Source organism: Notothenia coriiceps, unplaced genomic scaffold (assembly GCF_000735185.1).
Source record: "Notothenia coriiceps isolate Sejong01 unplaced genomic scaffold, NC01 NC01_scaffold00008282, whole genome shotgun sequence".
Classification (NCBI taxonomy): Eukaryota; Metazoa; Chordata; class Actinopteri; order Perciformes; family Nototheniidae; genus Notothenia; species Notothenia coriiceps.
Genome location: NW_011340983.1, coordinates 1 through 23,646, shown reverse-complemented (window position 1 = coordinate 23,646; position 23,646 = coordinate 1). Strand labels below are relative to the sequence as shown.

At 40.7% G+C, this 23,646-nt stretch overlaps 3 protein-coding genes across 6 annotated transcripts; 2 read left to right on the top strand and 1 right to left on the bottom strand.

Moving 5' to 3' along the window:
• The first annotated feature begins 1,816 nt into the window (after window positions 1-1,816).
• and3 (actinodin3) lies at window positions 1,817-8,925 on the top strand. Its single transcript, XM_010770049.1, has 6 exons — window positions 1,817-2,366; window positions 6,537-6,670; window positions 7,033-7,096; window positions 7,233-7,277; window positions 7,734-7,879; window positions 7,972-8,925. Exons 2-6 carry the CDS (start codon window positions 6,659-6,661, stop codon window positions 8,638-8,640), a joined length of 936 nt encoding a protein of 311 aa, XP_010768351.1. The 5' UTR covers window positions 1,817-2,366; window positions 6,537-6,658; the 3' UTR covers window positions 8,641-8,925.
• A 1,092-nt stretch (window positions 8,926-10,017) lies between these two features.
• LOC104944504 (cytoplasmic dynein 1 intermediate chain 2-like) lies at window positions 10,018-18,237 on the top strand. 4 transcript variants are annotated; one of them, XM_010770046.1, is made up of 17 exons: window positions 10,018-10,155; window positions 11,743-11,851; window positions 11,953-12,070; window positions 12,540-12,624; window positions 12,995-13,057; window positions 13,262-13,389; window positions 13,481-13,567; window positions 13,711-13,873; window positions 13,956-14,055; window positions 14,159-14,284; window positions 14,774-14,920; window positions 15,076-15,189; window positions 15,278-15,411; window positions 15,664-15,808; window positions 15,911-16,051; window positions 16,615-16,740; window positions 16,854-18,237. In XM_010770046.1, the coding sequence occupies exons 2-17, from the start codon at window positions 11,744-11,746 to the stop codon at window positions 16,953-16,955; spliced, it is 1,887 nt and encodes a 628-aa protein (XP_010768348.1). In that variant the 5' UTR covers window positions 10,018-10,155; window position 11,743; the 3' UTR covers window positions 16,956-18,237. The 4 variants fall into 4 exon arrangements, with proteins under 4 accessions (XP_010768348.1, XP_010768347.1, XP_010768350.1 ...); XM_010770045.1 differs by having other exon boundaries at window positions 12,489-12,624; XM_010770048.1 differs by lacking the exon at window positions 12,995-13,057.
• Window positions 18,226-22,531, bottom strand: LOC104944511 (calcium-binding mitochondrial carrier protein Aralar1-like; the record flags this gene model as incomplete). Its single annotated transcript, XM_010770055.1, has 7 exons — window positions 18,226-19,156; window positions 19,494-19,584; window positions 20,053-20,211; window positions 20,716-20,854; window positions 21,506-21,646; window positions 22,130-22,210; window positions 22,469-22,531. Coding segments are annotated over 7 exons (882 nt in total), but the record flags the coding sequence as incomplete, so codon positions are not given.
• Between the last annotated feature and the right edge of the window lie 1,115 nt (window positions 22,532-23,646).

Genomic DNA, 23,646 nt, shown 5'->3' with positions numbered 1-23,646 from the left:
GTATAGGCCTGGAGTGATGGCAGGGACTAAGTCATATTCTTGCACCTGCAACAGCCTAAAATCACAACATGTAGGAACCATCAGATGACGACCCTATGACGCGCCACAGCGATAGACTTGAGCAGAAAAGACATCACATAACGTTAGCATTTCGAAAATGTTAGCGTGGCTTAATAATAGTGCGAAGAGACAGCGGTTGTCGCCGGACAAGGATTCCCTCTCTCCTTTCCTGCTGAAAGATGGTGAGTGTACTCAGGGACGAGGAGTCATTAAACCAGCCGCCAGTAGGAGTCAGGCTTTACTTTCTTTTATATCCATAAAGAAAAATTAAATCTGTTTACAGTTGTTTCATATGGATGTTGAGAGGTATCCATATATCTCTTCATTTTGCTTTCAAAGTGCACCAGATTGATGCATTTAACTTCAATATTTTAAAAAAAAAAATCGTCCCGGGGGAGCTTTCCCCCGGACCCCCCTAGAGGGTGTCAGGTCCGCTCCCCACTTATAAAAATAGTACTTTACCACTGCACCCCCTCTAATCTCAGATGCACCCCGAGTCATTTTGTTTAAGTACAGTCAGTGAGCCTTTCTGAAATATACAGTAAAGAGACAAACCCACCAGCATTATAAGATATGACTTTGAGCCAAATACTTGTTTTTGGGCTGTATAAATAAATTGACTTGAAACAGTTGCTGATTTAGAGTACTGGCACCTTTTTTTATTCCAATTCAAGCACTGTGCACGTTTAAATGCTTCTCTAAGCTGGGGGCAAGTTAACCGCCATCTAATGTAGGCAATACTGTGACTATAGACACACCGACTTTTAAAAACTGCACTATCCCTTTAACTTGCTCCACAACCCGTGGCTGAACCATAGGGTCAGTTATGAAAGTGTGACTCAGTGAAATGTGTGATAGACGTGGCTGTGCGTGATCTTATTAGTGACAGCTACCTGATCCCACACAGGGCTCTTGCACAACAAGCCTCTGCCTCTTTATATTGGCAACAGCTGAGCCCGGAGAGCGAGAAGCCTGCAGGACTTTCACACACTTCCGAAGGAGATTTACATGAACAGCAAGTGTCAACATAACTGAAACAGGCTGCTATAAGAGAGCAACCGAAGCACAGTGCAGAGTGATTTTTCTTTGCAGCAGAGGTCAATAATAGCCCCTGCAACCTTAGTGTGACAATGCAATTAATTAGATTGCCATTTAGTGTAGCTTCAAGTTAATTCAGGGATGTTACTAACACAATTGGCATTACAGAAGAAAATGTTAAATAATGTCTCCAGTAATTTAACAGAAATATAGAAATAGTGAAGCTGCTTGTCAGAATTCCCCAGAGCCCCAGATGAAGTTTTTAAAATGCTCATATAGATCGAGCAATAGACTAAAACCCCCACAAATTATGTTTGCAACCATGCAAATCCTTGGACTAGCTTCTAGTTGGAACCAGAAATGTTTTTACATGTAGCTTTATAAAATACTCAATTGATTAATCGATGGTCAAAATCATTTTTAACCTATTTTCTTTTGACATTGTGGACTGGGAGATCCATTAAAAAGTCACTATTATTATGTTATCGTGCTTTTGGTCGAGTTAAAATTCAGAAATCAAGGGCCCATTTCGCTCTTAGGCCTGATAGTTCCCGGACACAGGCTTCAGCTGTATTTCACACAATGTTCCCCTTGTCTGCTTTCCTACTTAGTTTAATATGTCACTTGGGAAAACGTCATACAGGCATGCCAAAACGTATTCGAGTTAGCATAATACACAGTATGCATTGTTAAACTGATCAAACAGTTTACATCAATGACTAAAACAGCTGACAGACAAGTTGACTGGCCACACAGGTTGTGCAGCTCAACTGTCAAACACTGGCTTACTGGACGCTTTCGCCTCTGGCAAAAATCCTTAAAATCAATATGCTAAGTAAACCCAGATAGCAATATTAGCTAACGTTAAACGTCTTGTTAAGGTTTCTGCTTACTTACTTGTGTACGCTTTAGTCCGGAATGCTGCTAGCAGGAGTGGGCTGCTTCCTAGACTCCTACTGCCAGCAGGCTAGCTAGCTAACTGCAAGAAAGCTAGCTGACGCGGCTATCTACCGTCGAATGCTAGCTAGCAAGCTAGCTGTTAAGCTGATTCGACTGTGAGCTAACTTTAGCCGTTAGCTCGCCGGTTAGCTGACCCCAGCAACAACGGGAAGTACGATAAATCTGTCAATTCAACGCCCCGGAACTCGCTGTGTTGCAGGCAAAAACTGGATCTAACGTTACCGGTGGGACAGACAAGTTATCAGCAGTGACAGCTTGCACTACAACGCTGACAGGTCAACAACCCAGGAACTTCTTCTTTGCTTCAGGTATATTGCCGGTTGGCAACCAAAGATGTCGTACATTACCGCCACCTGCTTGACTGGAGTGTTGTGCATTAGATTGGCAACAAATGAATTATAGTTTTAAACCATAGACTGTATATATAAAGTTTTGAACACACACCAGTATTAAAAAAAAAATCAGTACTACATAACAAACATTTATATCATAATGTTTTTAAAAGTCTGACACTGCGGGCCTTCAGTCAGATAAAGCTTCGAAAACTGCACAGTTTCACAAAAAAAAAGTTTTTTTACTCAAGTACTGTACAATTTTGAGGGACTTGTACTTTGTTTGATAATTTCCATTTTATGCTACTTTGTACTTCTACTCCACTACAATTCAGTGTTCTTTTACTCCAATAATTTTAATTAGGACCTTTAGTTACTTTGCAGATTTGGATTAATGATATATAAAATACTTAAATTCGAATTTAGTAACACCTGGAGCAAATTCACAAGCTACCCTGCAGTATACAAAGTCATTATAACTAGCTTTGATAATACTTTAATGCATCAATATTTATAATCAAAACGTATTATATATTATTCTGAAATGGGCCGAACTGCATAATGAAGTATTTTTTGATGCTGACTTTTTCTTGAGTCACACTATGATTGCAGGACTTTTGCTTGTAAAAGAGTATTCCTGCACTATGGTGCTTTTACTTAAGTACAAGATCTGAGTACTTCTCCCACCTCTGACACTCAACATTAGTCTCTGACTCTGGAAACAGTTAAATCCCCTCAAATCTATATCTGTATATCCCCTTTAGGTTCTCTTCTTTGATAATTCATGTAACAGCTAATGTGATATTAGCTTTACCTGTGTCCACTGAACTTCCCCCGATTCTGCTATTTACTAAAAGGTTGTATATTCAGCTGATTTGAAACCTGCAACAAGTAAGCCACTTGGGGGCAGAACAAATCTGTGTGTTCAACACCCACAGAATATTATGGAGTTCAGGTATGGCAACAGGCAGCAGTAAGGGAAACAAGAGCAAAGGGTGAAAGAACCAAATCTGCTTTGTTTCTTATTAATACTATTACAGCTTTCAGTTAAGCTGAATTTGTCTAGTTTTATGTCTCTAAGTATGGTTTTGTATGCCAGAATTTTACTTGGAATATTTTCACAGTCAAAGTCAACTTTATTGTCAATCTTCTGTTTATGAGGCAGACAGGGAGATCAAGATGCTGTTTCTCACAATCCCGAGGAGTAAAGATAAAAATATATTAAAAAATATACATATATACAATACATACACTGAACAAAAATATAAACGCAACACTTTTGTTTTTGTTCCCATTTTTCATGAGATGAACTCAAAGATCTAAAACATTTTCTATATACACAAAATAACCATTTCTCTCAAATATTGTTCACAAATCTGAAAAAATCTGTGATAGTGAGCACTTCTCCTTTGCCGAGATAATCCATCCCACCTCACAGGTGTGGCATATCAAGATGCTGATTAGACAGCATGATTATTGCACAGGTGTGCCTTAGGCTGGCCACAATAAAAGGCCACTCTGAAACGTGCAGTTTTGCTTTATTGGGGGGGTCTGGGGGGGTCCGAAAACCAGTCAGTTTCTGATGTGAGGGTTAGGATTAGGGTTAGGGTTAGGGTAATGTTGTGAATCGAGTGGCCTGTGTTCATCGTCCATAACATACGCCTGCCCATACCATAACCCCACCACCACCATGGGCCACTCGATTCAAACCATTACCCTAACCCTAACCCTAATCCTAACCCTCACACCAGATACTGACTGGTTTTCGGTGTGTATGTGTATACAGTATATACATTCATTCATACCTGTACAACCATTTTCATATATATATATAATATATATATACATAATCAAACATAGACACACATATGCGTGCTCAAATTAAGAGGCATAAATGAAAGGCACAACCGTCGACATTTACAAAATAACATTCACTTCAAAACGGATGAGGATGAACATATTAGAACACTACAAATATGTACAGTAGTGTAAAGGACTGTCCATAGCAGTGTAGTAGAAAAGTGTCTGGTGCTAGATGGGTGTGTTTGTATATGTGGGGAGGGGGTTGTTAATACTTTTATTTAAGTTAAGAATCGGAATACTTCTTCCACCACTGACGAAGAGTGGTGTTGACATGAGGCTTAGTTTAGGCTGATTCCATTCCTAATCTTGTGGTCCAAGAAAGGACCAATTTAGGGCTAGCCATAACTGACAACCTTGTTTTCCGCCCAGTTGACTCCAGACCTGCACATTTTCTTCTTCAGCAAGCAAGAGAGAAAGTTGAATCCAAAATACCTGCAATGTAGCATGGTTAACAACAGGAATATGGTGCAGCACCTTGAACATGCATAGTGGAAATATGGCCAAAGCATGGCAATGGAATGAAGGGTATGGAACATTGTAAATGCTTTGTAACATTTATGGTTAACATTTAGAGATATTGCAGTATGATGTTTATTATTTGGTGATTTTTATCTCCACAATTGTCAAGCTACAACAATACAAATCCAGATGTGCTCTTATCCATTGACAAGGAGTGGCTTAATGTAATGATTAAATACAGCCAATATATAGAAATAATATAAAAGTGTAAGTCTGACAAGCCTGCAAAAATTGAAAAGATAGTATCAGATTCCTATAGGGGCATTTTATTTTTGCCCTTCTAAAGCCTTCTGTAAAATAAGTTGATTTATTTTGTTAGCCGGCTGTTTGTCCCAGCGTAGGCTACAGGTAAAATAAATGTATATCATTTAAAAGTAACAGGTACCCTGACCCTCACATTTTTGCGTGCAGAGCAATTACCAGATGATGTTCACCATTAGCCACCTGGCAAAGCCCACATAGACTCCCTGTCTCCTTATTCCTCTCTTTGATCGCAGCCTTGCCTGCTGGTTTGAAGGATAGAATTAGCTTCACTGTTGAAATGAAAAACACTGAGCAGGCAGGTGAGCCCAGAGGAACATTTGGATAGTCAAAAGATAACCAATAAATGCATTGAAGCCAGCTAAAAACAAGTATGTGGCTGCTCTGAGGGAGGTGTTTGGTCTGACTCCATGTCATGACACTCCATGGCATTTTGTAGCCGGTGGGAAGGCCAAAACAAACACACTTACACACAGCATTTGACTCTAATGGGTTATACAACAATGTTTACTATCATAAGTCTTCACTAAATGTAGCCCGTTCAGACTTTAATAATAATAATATTGGGTTTCATTTATAAAGCACTTCATATTTGACTTCAAAATCCCGAAGTGCTTTTAAGAAATATTAAATGTGGGGTTTTTTATATCACATGGCCACATTATTTGTTATCACTTGCATAGTTTGACAACTGAACCCACACTTCTGTCCTTAAGAAAACATTTAAAAAATATCATTTGTTTCTTAACATTGTGTTTCCAATTGAAACGGGACGGACAAAGAGTTAAAAACAAGTGCAAAATAACCCAAAAATGTTTTATATGTTCTAAATATTTAACCAAATAGTACATAATAATAATAATAATAATAATAATAATAATAATATCCTTAACCTTTGTTGTGCATGTATGTGTATTTTCTATTTAGGCATTCAGAATTATGTTTATCAATGCGGAAACTAATAAAAGTGCTCGTTTGAAGTCCCTAAACAACAATTTCCCAGGTTGCGTTACAGTGGTGTTTGAACGAAGCTAGCCCATCATTCTTGCATATTTCTTGGGGACTTAAACAGCAGGTAACTTCGCTCACCCTCTATTTTTTGACTGGCCAACAGCAAGTTAAAAGGACATATCCAGCTGTTTTGGGCAGAGGGTTAATTTTTACCTTCCAGGCATGTTTTGTCAAGAATTAGGCTACAGTAAGAGGGGTGCATGTCGCCATGATTTGCATATTTTGGCCATAAAACAATGGGTGTTTGGCAGCTATAGATTTAGGAAGATGTATTGTTTTTTATGAATACATTCTACATCCACTGATGGCTTCATCCACGACTATGACCCCATAGAAAGAGCTGAGAGACTGGACTGCTTGGGCACCCATAGGTGCCCTGCTGTTGCAGGACCATTTCCTGTGGCTTTACAAGGAGACCCATTTTGTTTGAAGTTGGTCTTTTACTGCTGGTGCACACTCAGTGTACTAATGAGATCTTCCACGTCTCAACAGAAACGGCATGAGGGTGGAGTTAGGCTAACTTGCAGCTCAGTGGCCAATGGAAAGGCCCCAGTATTAAGAGCAGTACTTATGAACAGTTATGTTGTGCAGCACATGAGAACTGGACTGGGGAGATGCACCATCAGGTGAGTACATTACGTTTTCTTTCTCAGTCTTATAGGTCAAGTTCAAAAGTAAGACGAAGTAGCTTTGCTTCGCATTTGACGCTTTTTGTGCACATTGCTCTGCCAAATGTTTGAAAGACAGTTAGTTACTTCACATTAAATACAAAACAATTGGAATGGGGTTTTCTATTTTGCCAGCAGGGTATCTTCATAATTGTTGATAACTTTAAGTGTCCTTGCATATTTTCTTGTTTTATTTTCAACATTTGTTGTGCTTTCAATATGCATGTATCTGCTTATACTTATGAAATAGACGTATGTATTATAGCAGTGATGTAAGACTGAATGTAGAATATTGTTTTTGCATGACATTTCAACTGCAGATGCTGAGGATGATTTCCCAGGTGTCCTCGTTGAGGGCCCTATGCTACGTGTTGTTAATGCCAGGTTTGTGCATGAAATCATTCTACTTTCTACTTTTACCTTGACTTCTTGAATCATTTCTCCTTTGGTTGCTGTGTAACGTCTTGCAGAGGGAAGAACTGAGTTTGGGGTGTCTAATATATTCTCTACTTCTCTCCAGGTTTGCTAGAAGCAACATCTCTGATGAAATTAAAGAACCCTGGAGGTATTTAATGTGTTACTTTATTTCAGATTGTAATGCTATCATAAAGGTCCTATGGTTAATTAGAAAGTATTCATATACATATATATATGATAGGTTATGAATAAGGTATGATGATAGGTGAATAAGGTATTTTCTTGCAAAGGTTCGTATCACAATTTTAATTTATAATTCAATGATCTTAAGAGCTGAGTAGTACCTGTACTAAAGTTAAGATATTTCAAGACATAAATGTAATACATTAATTATAACTAAAACTAACTTTCTTCATAAATTGTTAACTTGTAAACTATTAAAAAAGTCAGTTGAGTTTGTAGTTTTTATAGATTAGTACTTAAACTAATAGTTAAGGAATTAAAATGCCTCTGCTGACCCTTAGATAAATACAAAATAAATATAGATATTGATTAAACAAAAAAAATGTCCCCATTTAATTCCTGAATCTGTGTTTTTCCATAGGTAATGTTAACATTGACTCTGCCCAGGCACATGATTTCCTGACTAACTCTCGCCCAAAGAGGAACGTTGAGCCAAAGTGGTACAAAGGCACTCCTGATTTCCAGTCCTACTACCGCTTCTACAACAGCATTGGACACACTGAAGGAGTAAGTAGGATTGATCGTAAATTATTACATAGGTGGTGGGACTACTTGTGTTACAGTATTTAACCAAAAATCTCATATGTTTCTGTGTTCAGCTGTATGAGATCGACAGGATCCGGATGCTGTATCAGCAGATGCGTCACTTGGAGCTGACCTACGGCCCAGATGCCTCCAGTTACCAAAGTGTCATGGGTGTGCTGACCACCACCGCACCACAAACTACTACCACTCTGCCTCCCCTACCCACCACTACCCCTGGTCCAACACCAGACCCTCTGGAGAATGCTCCGACGATCTATCTGTGTAACCCCAAAGACTCCCTGTGCAATCCTGCGATCGTCTACCTGCCAACGGGAGCTGTTCCAGTACTGTGCGACCCACGAGCTAACCCCGACTGCAGGCCCATAACAGTGGCAGAGATAAAAGCTGTTGTTCCTGCCAAACCACCCCCACCTCCCCCAACTCCGAAAAAGGTTGTCCCGCCTCCCCCTACTCCTGAGGTCACTGTTAAAGGTATGGAGTATGACTGCGATCCGTACTGGGACCCTGACTGTCTCATCGATCATCCTCCCCGCCCGATCCAGGAAACAGCCGCAGCGGCACCTGTTGAAGAGAAAGCAGAGACAAAGGAGGAAGCTAAAGTCGAGGAACCCATCCCTGAAGCTCCAGCCACCGAGGAAGCCCCTGCTTTTGACCCCTATGATTTCAAGCGTGACCTTTATGACCCATTCCTGTATGCCGAACCAGCTCCCGAACCAGAGTAAAAACAAAACGCTTAAGATATGATAGTTTTCTATCCAGGGTACAAAATTAAATCGCCAAACCAAACCAAACCAAGGCAAGACTGTGAGCAAATCCAAAACAAATATATGTGGATAAAAAGGGTTGAGTTCAAATCATGCAAATAATACAATTTCACAGGACTGATGTGTAAAATATTATTGAACAGTATGTTAATAAGTGCATTTTTCTACATACTGTTTAACCCATACAATGGTTAATTTGTATGGGTGTTCATGAAATATGCACAAAATGCTTTTGTATGGAAATAATGGAATAAATAAAATAAATAATAATACAAAATGATTGACCTATGGTTATAAATATGTGTGTTTTTATATCTCATTGTGGTATTTTACTCTCTGTGAAGTATTTGCATGGCAAGAACATCTGCAAATTCCCTGATGCAATTTCCACATATTAACAACCATACCGTAAGACACAATCAGCTCCATTTCAGATATCCATATGTAATATATGATTTACATCAGTATTACAAATCCAGTATACTTTTTTTTTTTTTAATGTGACTGACATTCTGCAGTATAAATACTTACCCTATGCTTCTCTTTTCTATTTTTCTCTTGATACACATCAACTTTAATCTTCCTATCTTTTTACCATTATCCTGACACCAGCTTTAACACTGTTTACGCATACTTTAATCACTTCTGAATATGGATTAAGACCTACATTTGCATACAACATTCCTGCTTTAATTCATTACTTCTACAAATGTATACATTTTATTTATGTGTATATTTTAGCTGTATCATTTTTTAGTATTTAATGTCTCAGATTCTCATTTTGCTTTTACTTGCAGGATTATTTGTATATATATTAAATGAATATGATCTAGTAATTTGACAAAAACTGTTTCTCTCAAATTGTTGTGCAAAGAACATGACACCTGAACATTTTATGAATGAACTTCACAATCCTACTGTTGAAAATTTAATTCTGGACTTTTAATTGTAACGTAAAATGAGATCAGATTAGATTAGATATACTTTACTGATAAAAAAAGCGTGCCACAGCAGCCAGCAAACAAGGCATTGCACATAATGTTAGCATGAAAAAGAGTAGGAAATAAACAAACATAAAATAGAAACATATCAAAATAGAAAAATAAAACAGAACTAAAAAGTAAAATGTATGTAAGCATGTATGTAGCATTATTAATTTGTACTTAAATAAAGGATCTGAATACTTCTTCCACCTCTGCAGGCAACAAACAGTGTATACAGTATATCCTTATAACAGCTGTGGACAAAACCCACAGTGTTAAGAATCTTTCAGGGAAATATAAGTGTGGCCGCTAGTAGGCGGTAACACTCTAACACTGTGCTCTGTGCCGCAACCACAGAAGAAGAAGGCCGCCGCTTTCCTCTCTCTTCCAGCATCATCAGTCTTTCCACTATCCCTTCTCTTCAGAATTAACGAACACAAAATTGGATTATATTGTCATCTGCCTGCTAAAATCTAACATCTGATATCAGGTATTTTATCATATATTCATAACTGTGTTTGCTCTTTGTGGATCAGTGAGCGGCACGGTGAAGCGGAAAGGCTCGGGCGTTGGTTCGCGAGGCTACCGTTATATTCCATTTATTGTGACAGTAGGCCCGCCGGCTGCCATGGAGATTAGCACGCTAGCAGTTAGTTCTCCATGGTGACTGCAGTCGTTAATCAGATTATAAAATGTTGGACAAATACTCGACTGAGAAGGACGGTTTCTTAACACAAAGCGTTCACCAAAAAAACAAAAACAATGAATTATTAAAAATAAAAGATAAAATTGACACAATGGTATCTTTGTTGTCCATCTTCACTGAACACGAATCTTTAATAATATAATTAGGATATGATTGTGTAAAGAACCACTTTGGTTGCTTTTATTTGTGTGTAATGTCATATTACTGCTTGTTAACTCTGACAACAACACGTCCACTCCTCCCAATATATATTATAATTCTAAAGTTAAAAAATTCTACATTTTTTAAATAGCTTTAAAGAACTGTTACCCGTCACCGTCAATATTCATTATTCAACCTGTATTTACAATATGAATACATGCACATACTTTAAGTGTTACTTGTTGGTCATGTGTTGCTTCTTATATGTAGATATATATTCGTTAAATGTATATCCAGTTTGGTTTTCCTTGTTCCTAGCTGTATTAACTGTGTATGAACATTGAGAGCAAAACTCAAAAAGGTTGTATGGGTCACTGATGATTATTGCTAGCTGACTTTGAATATGTTTATAAGATAAGAGTCAAGTTAATACACTAATATACTTTTGGTAATTATAAGTGGATTTATAATAATCTTGCCTAATTATTTTACTAATACACCCTCCCAGTCATCCATGATGAGCTGTGTCATCATGGAGAAAGCTCATAAAGAGAACATTGTTATCAACAGCTGGGTTGTGTTCACATGTCATGTGTATGACCGGCCCAGGGCTACTGAGATCTGCTGCTTTTAAACATCAGAATCAGCAGCTGATGTGTGTAGTCTGAATGCTGTAGCAACTGGTATTCCGATTCTGATGCTATGTTTAATGAATTACCCATAATCTGTATATATTTATCTTTATCACTCAAGCACCCACCTAGTTGAAATGATTTGTATCAGCTGTTGTTCCTTATGGAAACAATCCAAAACGTCCTTCTATGTACTTGATTTAAATGTCAAAGCAAATGGAGTTTTAAGAATGATGATTAAGAAACAATTGCATCAAATGTCTCAATTAATCTATTAATCGTTTCGTATATAACATTTAATTCTTAGTTTTTTTCATACATCAATCAAATATATTTAGCTCTACTATGTATGGGAAAGAAAACACTGACATTTTAAGATATGGGAGCCGAAAACATATAATTTGCCTAAAAATCACTCAAAAAATCCACATTTTTAAAACATTAAGTCAATAGAAAAGTCTAGAAAATCTATTAATTTCTGCTCTATAATACATCTGCAGTCATGCCCCTCTCTCTTATCCATTTCTACATTGTCCTCTCTCAAATAAGTATACAAAAATGCTAAAAAACAACAACAATCTGTCTCTTTCTCCTGCAGCATGTCTGACAAGAGTGAGCTGAAGGCTGAGCTGGAGAGGAAGAAGCAGCGGATTGCCCAAATTCGAGAGGAGAAGAAGAGAAAAGAAGAGGAGAAGAAAAAGAAGGACGTAAGTGGTAGAAAGTGTGCTGTAAACACTTCTTATTTCATGAATCACTGAACGACCTGCGGGGCTGCTGCTCAGATTCCTGCTCATTCTGTACTCTGCAGGGAGAATCAAAGCGTGGAGGAGAGGCGGGCGGCCATGACGACTCTGACCTGGAGAGGAAGAGGAGGGAGGCGGAGATGCTGCTGCAGAGCGTCGGCATCACCCCGGACATTTCCCACGGTGAGAGACGCCTGCACGCTTCTATCTTTTATCTTTCGCCCTCACTTATGTCCCATCGTTTGCTGAGTGTCAGCTTGGAATCGCAGTGTTTATAAAAAAAAGTCACTTCTAACTTTGTGGTTTGGCTTGGTTTTCCGTCACTGCCCCACACACCCCCCCGCCACCCCCCTCTCTTCCCCACCTCACACAATATCTGAACATTTGTACATGTTGTTTACTGTTTGTGCATGACACCTAAAAAACCTGCCTGCCATTTATTTTCATTCTCTCTTCTCTCCCCTTTGTCCTTTTGTGTTGTCCTCCTTACTGCATGCAAACTCATTCACGCACCTCTTCCATGCCTCACTCCCTTTGTCCCTCACTCACTTCCTCACTCACTCTTTCATTGACTTACTACCATGCACACACACACTCGCAGCTCAGCCCCTGAGGGTAGTAACAGAGGATACGTGTCTGTTTCACTACCTAGTCCCCGCCCCCATGTCTCCCTCCAACAAATCAGTGGGCAGCGATGCAGGAAGCCAGGATTCTGGGGATGGAAACGCAGGACCAAGGTGTGTGTGTGTGTATTGTGCATGCGTGTGTGTGCGTGTGTGTGTGACAGAGAGTGATGGGGATCGGTTGTTTTAGGTCACTTTTTATGTCATTTTAGGTTGTACCTGCATGGTAATTGTATGTGTATTGATATGTTCAAAATACTTAATGATGTCTGACCTGTCTCCTTTTTGCCTTTTCACCGGCACGCTGATGTTTCTCAAATTAACACGCCCTCCTTCTCTCTCTGTCTCTCCTCCTCTGTCTCACCTCTCACATCTTTATTGGCTTACCTTTTGCGTTTGGTTTCATCCTCTCTGTTTTCCTTTTTTCTTTCTGTCTGTCCTGTCTTTCTCTTACTAACACCGTCTGGTGGTTTGGCTGTATTAGGACATTGCATTGGGATCCTGACCCCTCTACTCTGCAACTGCACTCCGACTCTGAGCTCATGGGGTACTGCTCCTCCTCTCTCCTTTAGCTTGTCTTCCAACTTGATTACATTTTTTGTGGTTTCATTTTAGATTTGTCTCAATGTGTTTGTATTATGTCTGTGCATCATTATTTATGTCTTTACGTGTACAATTTGCATCAAAATCTGCCTGATTTTGCAAACCTGTGTATATGTGTGCTTATTTCCTCCATGATATGTGTGTGTAGACGTGGAGCTGTGAGGCTGGGCATGTCCAAACTGACCCAGGTGGACTTTGCACCGAAGGAAATGGTGTCGTACTGCAAAGAAACACAGACAGCCACTGAGGCACTGACACACTCTGATCAAAAAGCAGGTACAAAAACATCCAAATGTTTCGCCAACGTTTTACCTTGGCCTATTGAAAACTGAATAAAAATGAAAATAAAACAAACATCTGTTGTCAGAGGAGGAAGAGGATGAGGAGATGACTGCTCCTCCTACAGCAGATGATGCCCAGGAGGAGAAAGATGACGGTGAAGGGCAGGAGGACGGTAAGGAAATAGTCTCAACTGTTCATTTTCTTACTCCTACCAGTACTTTAACACATTTCTATCCATCCAGAATTTTGATACCAGTAAGCGAGATCTTTTCTGGTAATTTCGTTTGTTCTCTATATTGAATTATTTGTGTATAGACGGTCCCAAAGAGCTGACGGAGGAAGAAAAGCTGCAGGTCCTGCACTCTGAAGACTTCCTGTCGTTCTTTGAGCGGGGCAGCAGGATTGTGGAGAGAGCTCTGGCTGAGCACGTGGACGTCTGCTTCGACTACAGCGGCAGAGACCTAGAGGATAAGGAGGGGTGAGGCACTCAATAAACGTTGGGTTCACTCGCAGATAGGTGGATGGACAGGGTTGATCATTTGTAATGTTTTTCATCGCAGTGACTTGCAGGCAGGGGCTAAGCTGGTTCTGAACAGGCAGTTTGCAGATGAGCGCTGGACTAAAAACAGAGTGGTCACCTGTCTGGACTGGTCCCCTCAGGTCGGTTTGTTTTTCATCCAAACAGATCAATATGGTCCTTCATTTGTTACTCTTAAATAAGTGTTTCCTTGCTTCACTGAGTTTATAATTGTCGTCCTCATAGTATCCAGAGCTGCTGGTGGCCTCGTATAACAACAACGAGGATTCCCCCCATGAGCCTGATGGAGTGGCTCTGGTCTGGAACTTGAAGTACAAGAAGGAAACACCAGAGTACATCTTTCACTGCCAGGTGAGGAAAGTGTTCACATGGAATTTCGCTACAAACTACAGGCTTAAAATCATTATTTCAAGAAGAATTCACATTACAAATCTAATTGTTTTAGGCTTAAAAGCCTCCTATATAAAAAACATGTCTATGAAGTGTTTTGCTCATAATACCAAACCATCACCTTTCTAGCCATGCCTCACACCCCTTCAGCCCTGTTAGAGAAGTGCTGATTCTGGGTCCGTGGAATAAAAAACGAAATATATATTTAAATACAAAAGACATAAAAAAGTGCATTTTGCATAATAGGTGACCTTCAAGACAGAACAAATATTTCGCTGATATATTTATATATATATATCTATATATATAGATATAGATATATATTTCTTCACTATTATCTGTAAAGCGTCTTTGAGCACCTGTAAAAGCGCTAACAAATTAAATCTATTATTATTATTATTATTATTATTATTATTATATTTAAGCTGTTTTTTATTTGTATTCCTCTAGTCAGAGGTGATGTCAGCCGGTTTTGCAAAGTTCCACCCCAACCTGGTGGTGGGTGGGACGTACTCCGGACAGATTGTCTTATGGGACAACAGGAGCAACAAGCGCACCCCCGTTCAGAGAACTCCCCTGTCTGCAGCTGCACACACAGTAAGGCGCTCGAACCTTTGTTCTACAGACACTCTTAAGTTGAGTTCATCTAATATGATCAACACAACTGCTTATATTAGTGTTCGTTTTACAGCCATGTTTTTCTTACATGAAGTGTCAGTTGTCTAACTCCTCTGTCTGTGCTCTTCCCTCAGCACCCAGTCTACTGTGTGAATGTGGTCGGAACCCAAAACGCTAACAACCTGATCAGCATTTCCACTGACGGCAAAATGTGCTCCTGGAGCCTGGACATGCTCTCCCAGCCACAGGTACATTACACTTGAATGCATGATGCACAGGCTTCCTTTACTAGTATCAGATGTCAGAGACTGAGGCTGTGTGTTGTTCTCCCTGCAGGACAGTCTGGAGCTGGTTTTCAAACAGAGCAAAGCGGTGGCCGTTACCTCCATGGCGTTCCCTCTGGGAGACGTGAACAACTTTGTGGTGGGGAGCGAGGATGGCTCGGTGTACACAGCCTGTCGCCACGGGAGGTGTGTGACCTTTGACCTCTGCCTTCATTAGCACCAAAGCACACATTTATGTCTGGTTCACAACCAGCATGCAGCAACACTTCCAACAAGTGCTGGAAAAGCCTTGCGGGGAAACAAGGTATTAGTTAGTGGAGAGCCTTCAGTAATGTGTGTGTGTGTGTGTGTGTGTGTGTGTGTGTGTGTGTGTGTGTGTGTGTGTGTGTGTGTGTGTGTGTGTGTGTGTGTGTGTGTGTGTGTGTGTGTGTGTTACAGTAAGGCGGGTATTACTGAGGTGTTTGAGGGCCATCATGGTCCGGTGACCGGTCTGAGCTGCCACAGCGCCGGAGGGCCCGTCGACTTCTCTCATCTCTTCATCTCCTCCTCTTTTGACTGGACCGTCAAACTCTGGAGCACCAAGGTGAGACATTTACAGTCAAAGACAAGCTGTTACACTATAGGATGCAGTATTTGTCTTGTTTCTTAACATAAATCCCTTTCCCCCCTCTGTTCTTCTGCACAGAGTACCCGTCCGTTGTACTCGTTTGAGGACAGTTGTGACTATGTCTATGATGCCATGTGGTCTCCAACACACCCGGCTCTGTTCGCCTGTGTGGACCTGGCTGGACGTCTGGACCTGTGGAACCTCAACAATGACACAGAAGTATGCGCACACACAATGCGCTGAAACCTAGAACTGAAATGTCACCCTTCAAAGTACAAGTTTCATTTTGGAAGTGCGCTTTTTCACTTTCACTTTATTGCGGATAGTCAGAGAATCAGAAACAGGTTTATTACCAGGTAGGTTGACACGTACGAGGAATTTGACTTGATGTTATGGTGCATACATAAAAGTAAAAAAAATTGAGAACAATTTTAGGAAAACTGTCATAACATAAACAAATATATAAATTAAAAATAATAATAAGAGGATAAGATTTATACAATTCCAATAGTAACACTCAGAGTTACTATTCAGCTGAAGCCAGCAGGCTATTAGCATAACTTGGCATTATCTCTGCAAACCAAAAAATGCTGGATTACTGAGAGGGTTATTTATTTTTTCGCCTCAATTGAATAAGCATATATCCTACATAGAAATAACAGTATTATTGGCTTTTATTCCTAATATTATACTTCATAAACATGAATATGTGGTGGTTTCAGAATGGGAAACAGCTCATCATCTGTAAATCGGCAATTTGTAAGCTGGTGTGTGTTTTTTAGGTTCCCACCGCCAGTGTGTATGTGGAGGGGGCTCCAGCCCTGAACCGTGTGAGGTGGGCTCCCTCTGGCAAAGAGATCGCCACTGGGGACTCTGACGGACAGGTGCAGGTGTACGACGTAGGGGAGGTGAGAGGCTGCTCATGTTACTATGATGCTTTGGTTATTTCAATATGGAATTTACTTACAGGTTTAAACCTTAGACTGCTTATTAAATGCTCGGTCCATTCTTTTCTCTGCAGCAAATCTGCGTGCCTAAGGCTGATGAGTGGACGCGCTTCGTCAGGACGCTGGCTGAGATCAACGAGAACCGAGATGAGGCTGAGGAACTGGCCAACGCCTGATGATACAAACCCCACACTGACAAACGCTCATAAGTTTCCCTCCAGTACACTACACCCCCTATAGCACACTACACCACACTGCCAGAGGAGCCGCGCTCTCCACTCTCTGGCTTCCAGCTTTTCCACCTACCTACTACATGAATTGGCCTGAGGAGATTTGCAGAGCTAGAATGGATAGAAAAGACAGCTTCAGACAAGTTTTAGATGTGTTTTTAAATGTGTCTTCAAGAGTATTAGAGTACAACGGTAGGGACAAAGAATGTCACTCGTAGCAGCAGTAGAACAGATCCCACAGGGAAGTGGTTGAAAGTTTAACTGACAGGAATACAGTGATTTTCAGCATAGATGGGACTTCTAGCTTTGAGGAAACCCTCAGGGCTGCAGATACTGCTCTTCTCTTGAGGCCTCAGCAAACTCAGTCCTTTTTTTAAATATGCAAACCTTTGTACCTGCACCTTTTATTACCATTTGAGTGTTTTTACATGTTTTAATATTTTTCCCAAACACGCTTTTGCACACGGCTGGCAAAGTGTTTCTGCAGAGCGAACAAAGAACAGCTGACATATCATTATCAGACCTCTTTATGCTCAGCAGCACTTGAATATGATTACTAGATCAGCTAACGTGCTAACTGACTCAGGCACTCTGGCCTGTGCAGAAGTGTGCCATTATTAAATTTCTACCACTACAATATTTAATATTTATTCTGGTGGTTGCACTTATTTAAATATGTTGAGTTTCGTTTAACAAATGCTGCTTTGTACTTAAAGCTTGAGTAGTACATACCTAAGATTAGCACTACAAGCTTTCTGCTAGGCAACATCTGTTCCTATACTTGCCATGAATTTATTGACAGTAGTACAGTTCAAAGTGATTTCTGTACCAAAGGTTATTGTTTTATACTCTGTAACTGTAGTTGAAACAGTTTCCTGACTGTCCTCTTTATGAGGATCCAAATAAACTACGTTAAGGTTTAAATCAAGTTGTAAAGCTGAGGTTGGAAATGTTTAACCCAGACCATGAATTGATTTTTATTTTCCATCCAATATTTAATTCCTTCCAGGATGCAGCAGTCCAACCTCAGCAGGCTGGTAAACATGTCAGCTTCATACGCTTTCTCTAATGTGTAAAATGAGCTAAAATAAAAAAAATGCACTGTAGCAACCAGTATTGTGCAATGACTAATTGTACTGTATTCTTACCCTTCCAACTGTTCCTGATAAAGTTAATGGTTGCACTTTTCCATTGGAATAAAACTCGAGACATATTGTTAAAATTAAAACCATATGGATGATTTATTTCAATAAAATACAATGGTTGAATGCGATACATTTAATTTATTAATATCTAATTCTCTTCTCATGATTCTTGTTTTAACAAGAAAACACTTAATTGAAAAGTTCTGTACATCAGTAAGAGTGATTCTCAGAGACCAGGAAGGCCCCACATCGTCCTAACATTACAGTCACTGAATCATGATCCCAACTGAACCTCACGGAGCTTGTAACTTTCTTCCTTCCCGTCATTACATTGTCTCAGGACAGTTATACAATATGTACAGTATGTCACCTCATTTGGGAGGACCAATCGAGAGGGAAGCCCCGCACACCATGCCGGCCAATTTAATATTTGCTATGCCCGCTGTCCAATAAGAGAGTCGCACTGAGTATCAGACAGAAACTGAATATAAATCAAATCAGGTACTCATGAGAAAGAGAGGAGTGCAGTTTCATATGAAAGCTGGAGAGGAGAACACAAAAGATGGAGAGGCCAGGAGCGAGCAGCCACTGAAGACACAACACAGTCAGCACTCCACAGCAGCAGCCAGTCGAGCGCACCTTCACCCTGCTGTTGTTTTGTTCCTAAATCAAATGCCCCTACGTGTGCAGTGTGTCTAAACTGTGTGTGTGTGTGTGTGTATGTATCTATGCGAGTGTCTGGCTCCTGGAGGAGGAGGAGGGGGGATGGCAGAATGACGTGGAGGTTCAGACCTCTATGGGTCCGAGGCTGGCGTGGCAGCGACAGGCTCTGGGTGGTGGATGGACACCACCCCGGAGGACTTGAACTTGGGAAGGTGGAGGCCAAATTTGTTCTCCACCCCTGCAAAGGTAGCAGCGGCCAGGCGGTAGCCCCCCACGTGGTCGGCATTGATGGGAGGAAGCTCTGAGATGCGAGACTTGGGCTGAGATCCCGCGGGACGACTGCAGAGAGGAGAGAGGAAGTGATGAGTTCAAATGTTGCTTTTAACCTTCATAGTTACATTTATTATCAAGTATTTAGGCATTATTTGAAAATGTATTGAAACTATTATCCTGGCCAAAATACAAGATATTCTGATAATCATAAAAATATGCTGAAAACTAAAAAAGGCACTAAACTGCATTTCCAGCATCTAAAACCAGATGTTCTGTAATTCTATACTGCTGATGCATCCTCATGTGCTTCCCCGACCAACTTCCATGTCTACGTTGGTAAAAAAAAAAAAACCACGATAGTTACTAACTGCTCAATTTCCTTTTATCAAAAAAGTCCACTTACTGTCCTCCAAAGTCGACGTAGAACCACTGCTGCAGGAGCTCATAGGTCACCAGAGTCACGCCGAATTGAGGAGAGGACCGGCACATACGAGCTGGAGGAAATGCAGAGACAATTTAACACAGTGTACACGCAAATACATATCTGGACACACACAAACACTGTGTGTGTGTGTGTGTGTGTGTGTGTGTGTGTGTGTGTGTGTGTGTGTGTGTGTGTGTGTGTGTGTGTGTGTGTGTGTGTGTGTGTGTGCAAGAGAGAGAGAGTGTAGTGTGTTGTTGTAGTAGAGAGTGTGTGTGTCGTTGTGTGTGAGTAGAGAGAGTAGTGTGTCGTCGTGTTGTGTAGAGAGAGGTACGAGTTACGTACGTTAGTAGTACTAGTACTACTATACGTAGTAGTAGTACGTGTGTGTAGTGTGTGTGTGTGTCGTGTGTGTGTGTGTGTGTGTGTGTGTGTGTGTGTGTGTGTGTGTGTGTGTGTGTGTGTGTGTGTGTGTGTGTGTGTGTGTGTGTGTGTGTGTGTGTGTGTGTGTGTGTGCATGCAGGTGTACACAAACACACACCTCCAGCTCCCTTCCACAAAGCCCTGAAGCCCTCCTCTTGCATAATCTTCCTGAAGCAGTCGATGACCCCCGTGTAGGTTGTCTGTCCTGCCCTCGCTGCCACCTGCAGACGAGTCTTGATGACATCGGCAGGCGTCACCAGGGAGGCTGCAGGGATACCTGGGAAATAGAGTTACAAAGAAGTCATATGATGCATGTTTACCTGTGTAAAGTGTTGTCTCCATGAGTCCGTTATAATCAATAACACGGTATCTGAAATAAAATGGTGCCATTCCATGTGCCTGAAAACGATTGACAGGCAGGCTACATACAGAATGACATAATCAAGGAATGTAGATTGTTAATATTGATCATTTGCCAAACAATGCTTTCACTATTATCAATGAAACTGGCAACGACAATAGGCTAGTCCTCAATTTGTATCTTTTACATGATGTGTGCATGGCCATCTTAAACAATGGGTCAATCTATATTTTTTTTATCTACAATGATACAGGAAATGGCTTTATGAGTTCTTGACACAAAAAAAAACGAAATCCTGATAATTGAAACGGTGATTAAAAGGGTATTTTGTAATCTCTCTTTGGCAGTATTTAGTAAATACAGTGCAGATACAGCGCAGACTGAAGGCCTCTGCTGCTCCGGGTCATAATCTGAAGTTACCTGCAATGGCTCCGGCAGTGAGAAGCTGCAGAGCGCCCAGCCTGCCTTGCTCATCAGCAAACTGAGTCTTGAGGTGGGCGTACGCAGGGAAGTAGATCGCAGAGAAGGGGATGTCTCTCATGAAACATGCTTTAGCACCCTAGACAGACAAACAAAGAACCGACACATGTATGAGACTTGAGAGTAGACCAGGCTTAGATTTTCGTCATTTTAGGGGCAAGGCCATTTGGGCCTTTGGTGTCACACATTTTTTCATGGCGCAAAGGCCACATGCCAGGGAACAAAGGCCATTGAGGGATGACGAAAGTTAAATATGAACAAACCACAGACTGTCTGTGTCATGGCGAATACAGTCGCTGCTTTAATCCTGTCTTTAGGACGTTGTTGTGAGTTTGGACGGAGCAGATACAGGTTAGTTTAGCCTGATCGATCCGATCTCCATTCAGAAAACACGCATTTAAAAGGTTTTTCTTGTCTGCACACTTGTCAAAGCATTAAGGCACGGTTTTTACTGACCGTTATCAGTATTTAGTTACTTCGGCATCATTTTTTAAACGTGTATTACAATTAAATCATGGTTAATTTTGTCGTAGTTGGTTTTCACCACAGTATTTACATGGATATAAGCCCCGCCCCCTCTCCAGCACGTCCTGTTTGAATGGCAGGAGTAAACACAGCTGACAGCCGCGGTGAAACTCAGCATAATGCAGTTCAGAAACCCACCCTGGAGTAGACTTTAACCACTACCTGTGCACGCATCATTGGGCAGCCTGAGAGAAGATGACATTACCTTGTAGAGGCCGAAGAAGCCCAGGTCACGGATCACGTTGAGAGCGCTGACTCGGGGTCCAGTGGTGATCTCGCCTGCCACCTGCAGACGAATCTTCACAATCTCCAGAGGGTTGGTGAAGATCACCTGAGAGCCTCCAGCCTGGAGACATGGAGAGGGAGAAGGGCTTGACCAAATATTTCCATTAAAAAAAGATGACTGCTCCTGCATCTCACATGCACACTGCTGAGGGATCAGGCCAAGTCTTGCTCATGAAACATATCAAAAATAAAACATGAATCCATCATTCATTTACTTTGCCATTTCCTCGGAGGGTAAGGTGTGCTGGGCCAATGTGTGTAAGGAAGAACAACGCTATCAAAACAGAAACAGAAAAAATGTTGCATTGGACAATGGCAATTGAATCCCGGATGTGATGTAGCATCGCAGTCCTCTGTTAGTAATGGAACTCTGCAAGCAAGTTATTTCAACATATAAACTCACTCGTCATGCAGGAGTTACTTTTCAACAGCCTTTACAACAAATCAGTCACAAGCCCTCAGAGAATCTCTTCTTCTCGTCTATTGTTTATTTATGCATTCGCAAACAGATGGAGCAGGAAAGTGATTTGGACCTGGTACTTACACAAGCTCCAGATATAATCTCAGCAAGAAGAGGAATAGAGTTGTCATTGCCGGTGAACTTGTCTCTGACAAGGTCGTTCACCTGAGGGACACAAACAGAGACAATTAAGAAAATAATGAACCTCTATCAGTTATCTTGACTTTTTGACATTTTAATGTGGTTTCTTTCATCCACATCTCCCTCCTGTTCATGTAATGTGATGTGTACGCTTATATTATTAACATTGATGTGCAGAAGCTCCCGTGAAATACATCCCGGTATTACAAATGGCACATGACAAAGTGTGTAATGATGAGTGGAGCAGGATTAAAGTTTGTGTATGAGAGGGGAGATACTCACGGTGAGTTTGATAGCCTTCTCAGGTGCTACGCCTATAAGCTGAGGGACCAGACCTGTGGAGCATCATGGGATATGAGTGACATAAAAATCTCATTTCATTAGTGTTACTAAGCCAACAGGAGCAAAGAGGGGGAATCAGGAAGAAATGAGAAAGGATATGAAAGATAAGGAAGCTTAACGACATAAAAATGTCACAACAAAACATTTGCATGATTCTTCCTAACCAAATATATACCATAATAAACCCACACACACTGATTCTGATACAGACGGGCTTGTTATTTCAAAAGTGCAATACTGTGTAGAAAAGCTTCAATGTGGTCTCTTTCTCTATGGGTGGCACCAAAGAGGCATGTTATTATGACTGGAGCAAATTCTGCAAATTCATAGAGTGGGAATTTTCTAATTGGCTAACAATCTATTTCCAAATAGTTTTCTGTTTGATGTCAAAACATATATTTGCCCCATTCAATGTTTGTTTCAAAATAACTAAATTAAAATGCTTCAACTGATCAAATGAATACTTAAAAAAAATAAAAAACCCTTGAATAAATGTCATTATAAAAAAGATTCAAAGAAGGAATGACATGAAACAATAACAACAGTATTAAGGACGGGGGAGTATACTACGAAGCAGGATTTTCGCTTAGCCGGCTAACTTCAGGGAAAACTCGGGGTTTCCGGTCCTACGAAGCTGGTTCTCTTTTTAGCAGGCTAGATCTCCATGGTAACTTATGCTGTGCGGCTAACCTGCCCCGGAGCAGGTTAGGTTGCCGCCTAAGAGCTCAACTTAGTGAAAGCACTGCCTGCTGACCAATCAGAGCTCAGTGTGCGGAGTTTAAAGCGATCAAGTCATATCACAGGAGAAGGGAAATACAGAAAAGCTGCCATTGCAGGAAAGACGGCCGGCAAAAATCACCGACTGTGTGAACCTGAACATTAATAGAATGTCACCTCCCATCTTCAGAACAATCTGACTATTATAACATTAGCGTTAAGAAAGCTTACTTAAATATCTGCCACAACACAAGTAACCGGACCATAGTAACATTAAGTACAGTCCGTGGCATATCACATCATAATGTATCATATATTTCCTTATCTGAGTCAGCTGAGCCGTATCTGGCCGTGCAACACTCAGTGTCACATACTGTATGCAGAAGTATTATTTTAAGCAA

Excerpts from the sequence above, each read along its gene's own strand:
- LOC104944504 (XM_010770045.1), top strand. The coding sequence starts at position 11,744 with ATGTCTGACAAGAGTGAGCTGAAGGCTGAGCTGGAGAGGAAGAAGCAG. Across the intron at positions 13,058-13,261 it reads TCCGACTCTGAGCTCATGGG|ACGTGGAGCTGTGAGGCTGG; the intron begins GTACTGCTCCTC and ends ATGTGTGTGTAG. Across the intron at positions 15,190-15,277 it reads ACATGCTCTCCCAGCCACAG|GACAGTCTGGAGCTGGTTTT; the intron begins GTACATTACACT and ends TTCTCCCTGCAG.
- and3 (XM_010770049.1), top strand. Across the intron at positions 7,097-7,232 it reads CTACGTGTTGTTAATGCCAG|GTTTGCTAGAAGCAACATCT; the intron begins GTTTGTGCATGA and ends ACTTCTCTCCAG. Across the intron at positions 7,880-7,971 it reads GCATTGGACACACTGAAGGA|CTGTATGAGATCGACAGGAT; the intron begins GTAAGTAGGATT and ends TTCTGTGTTCAG.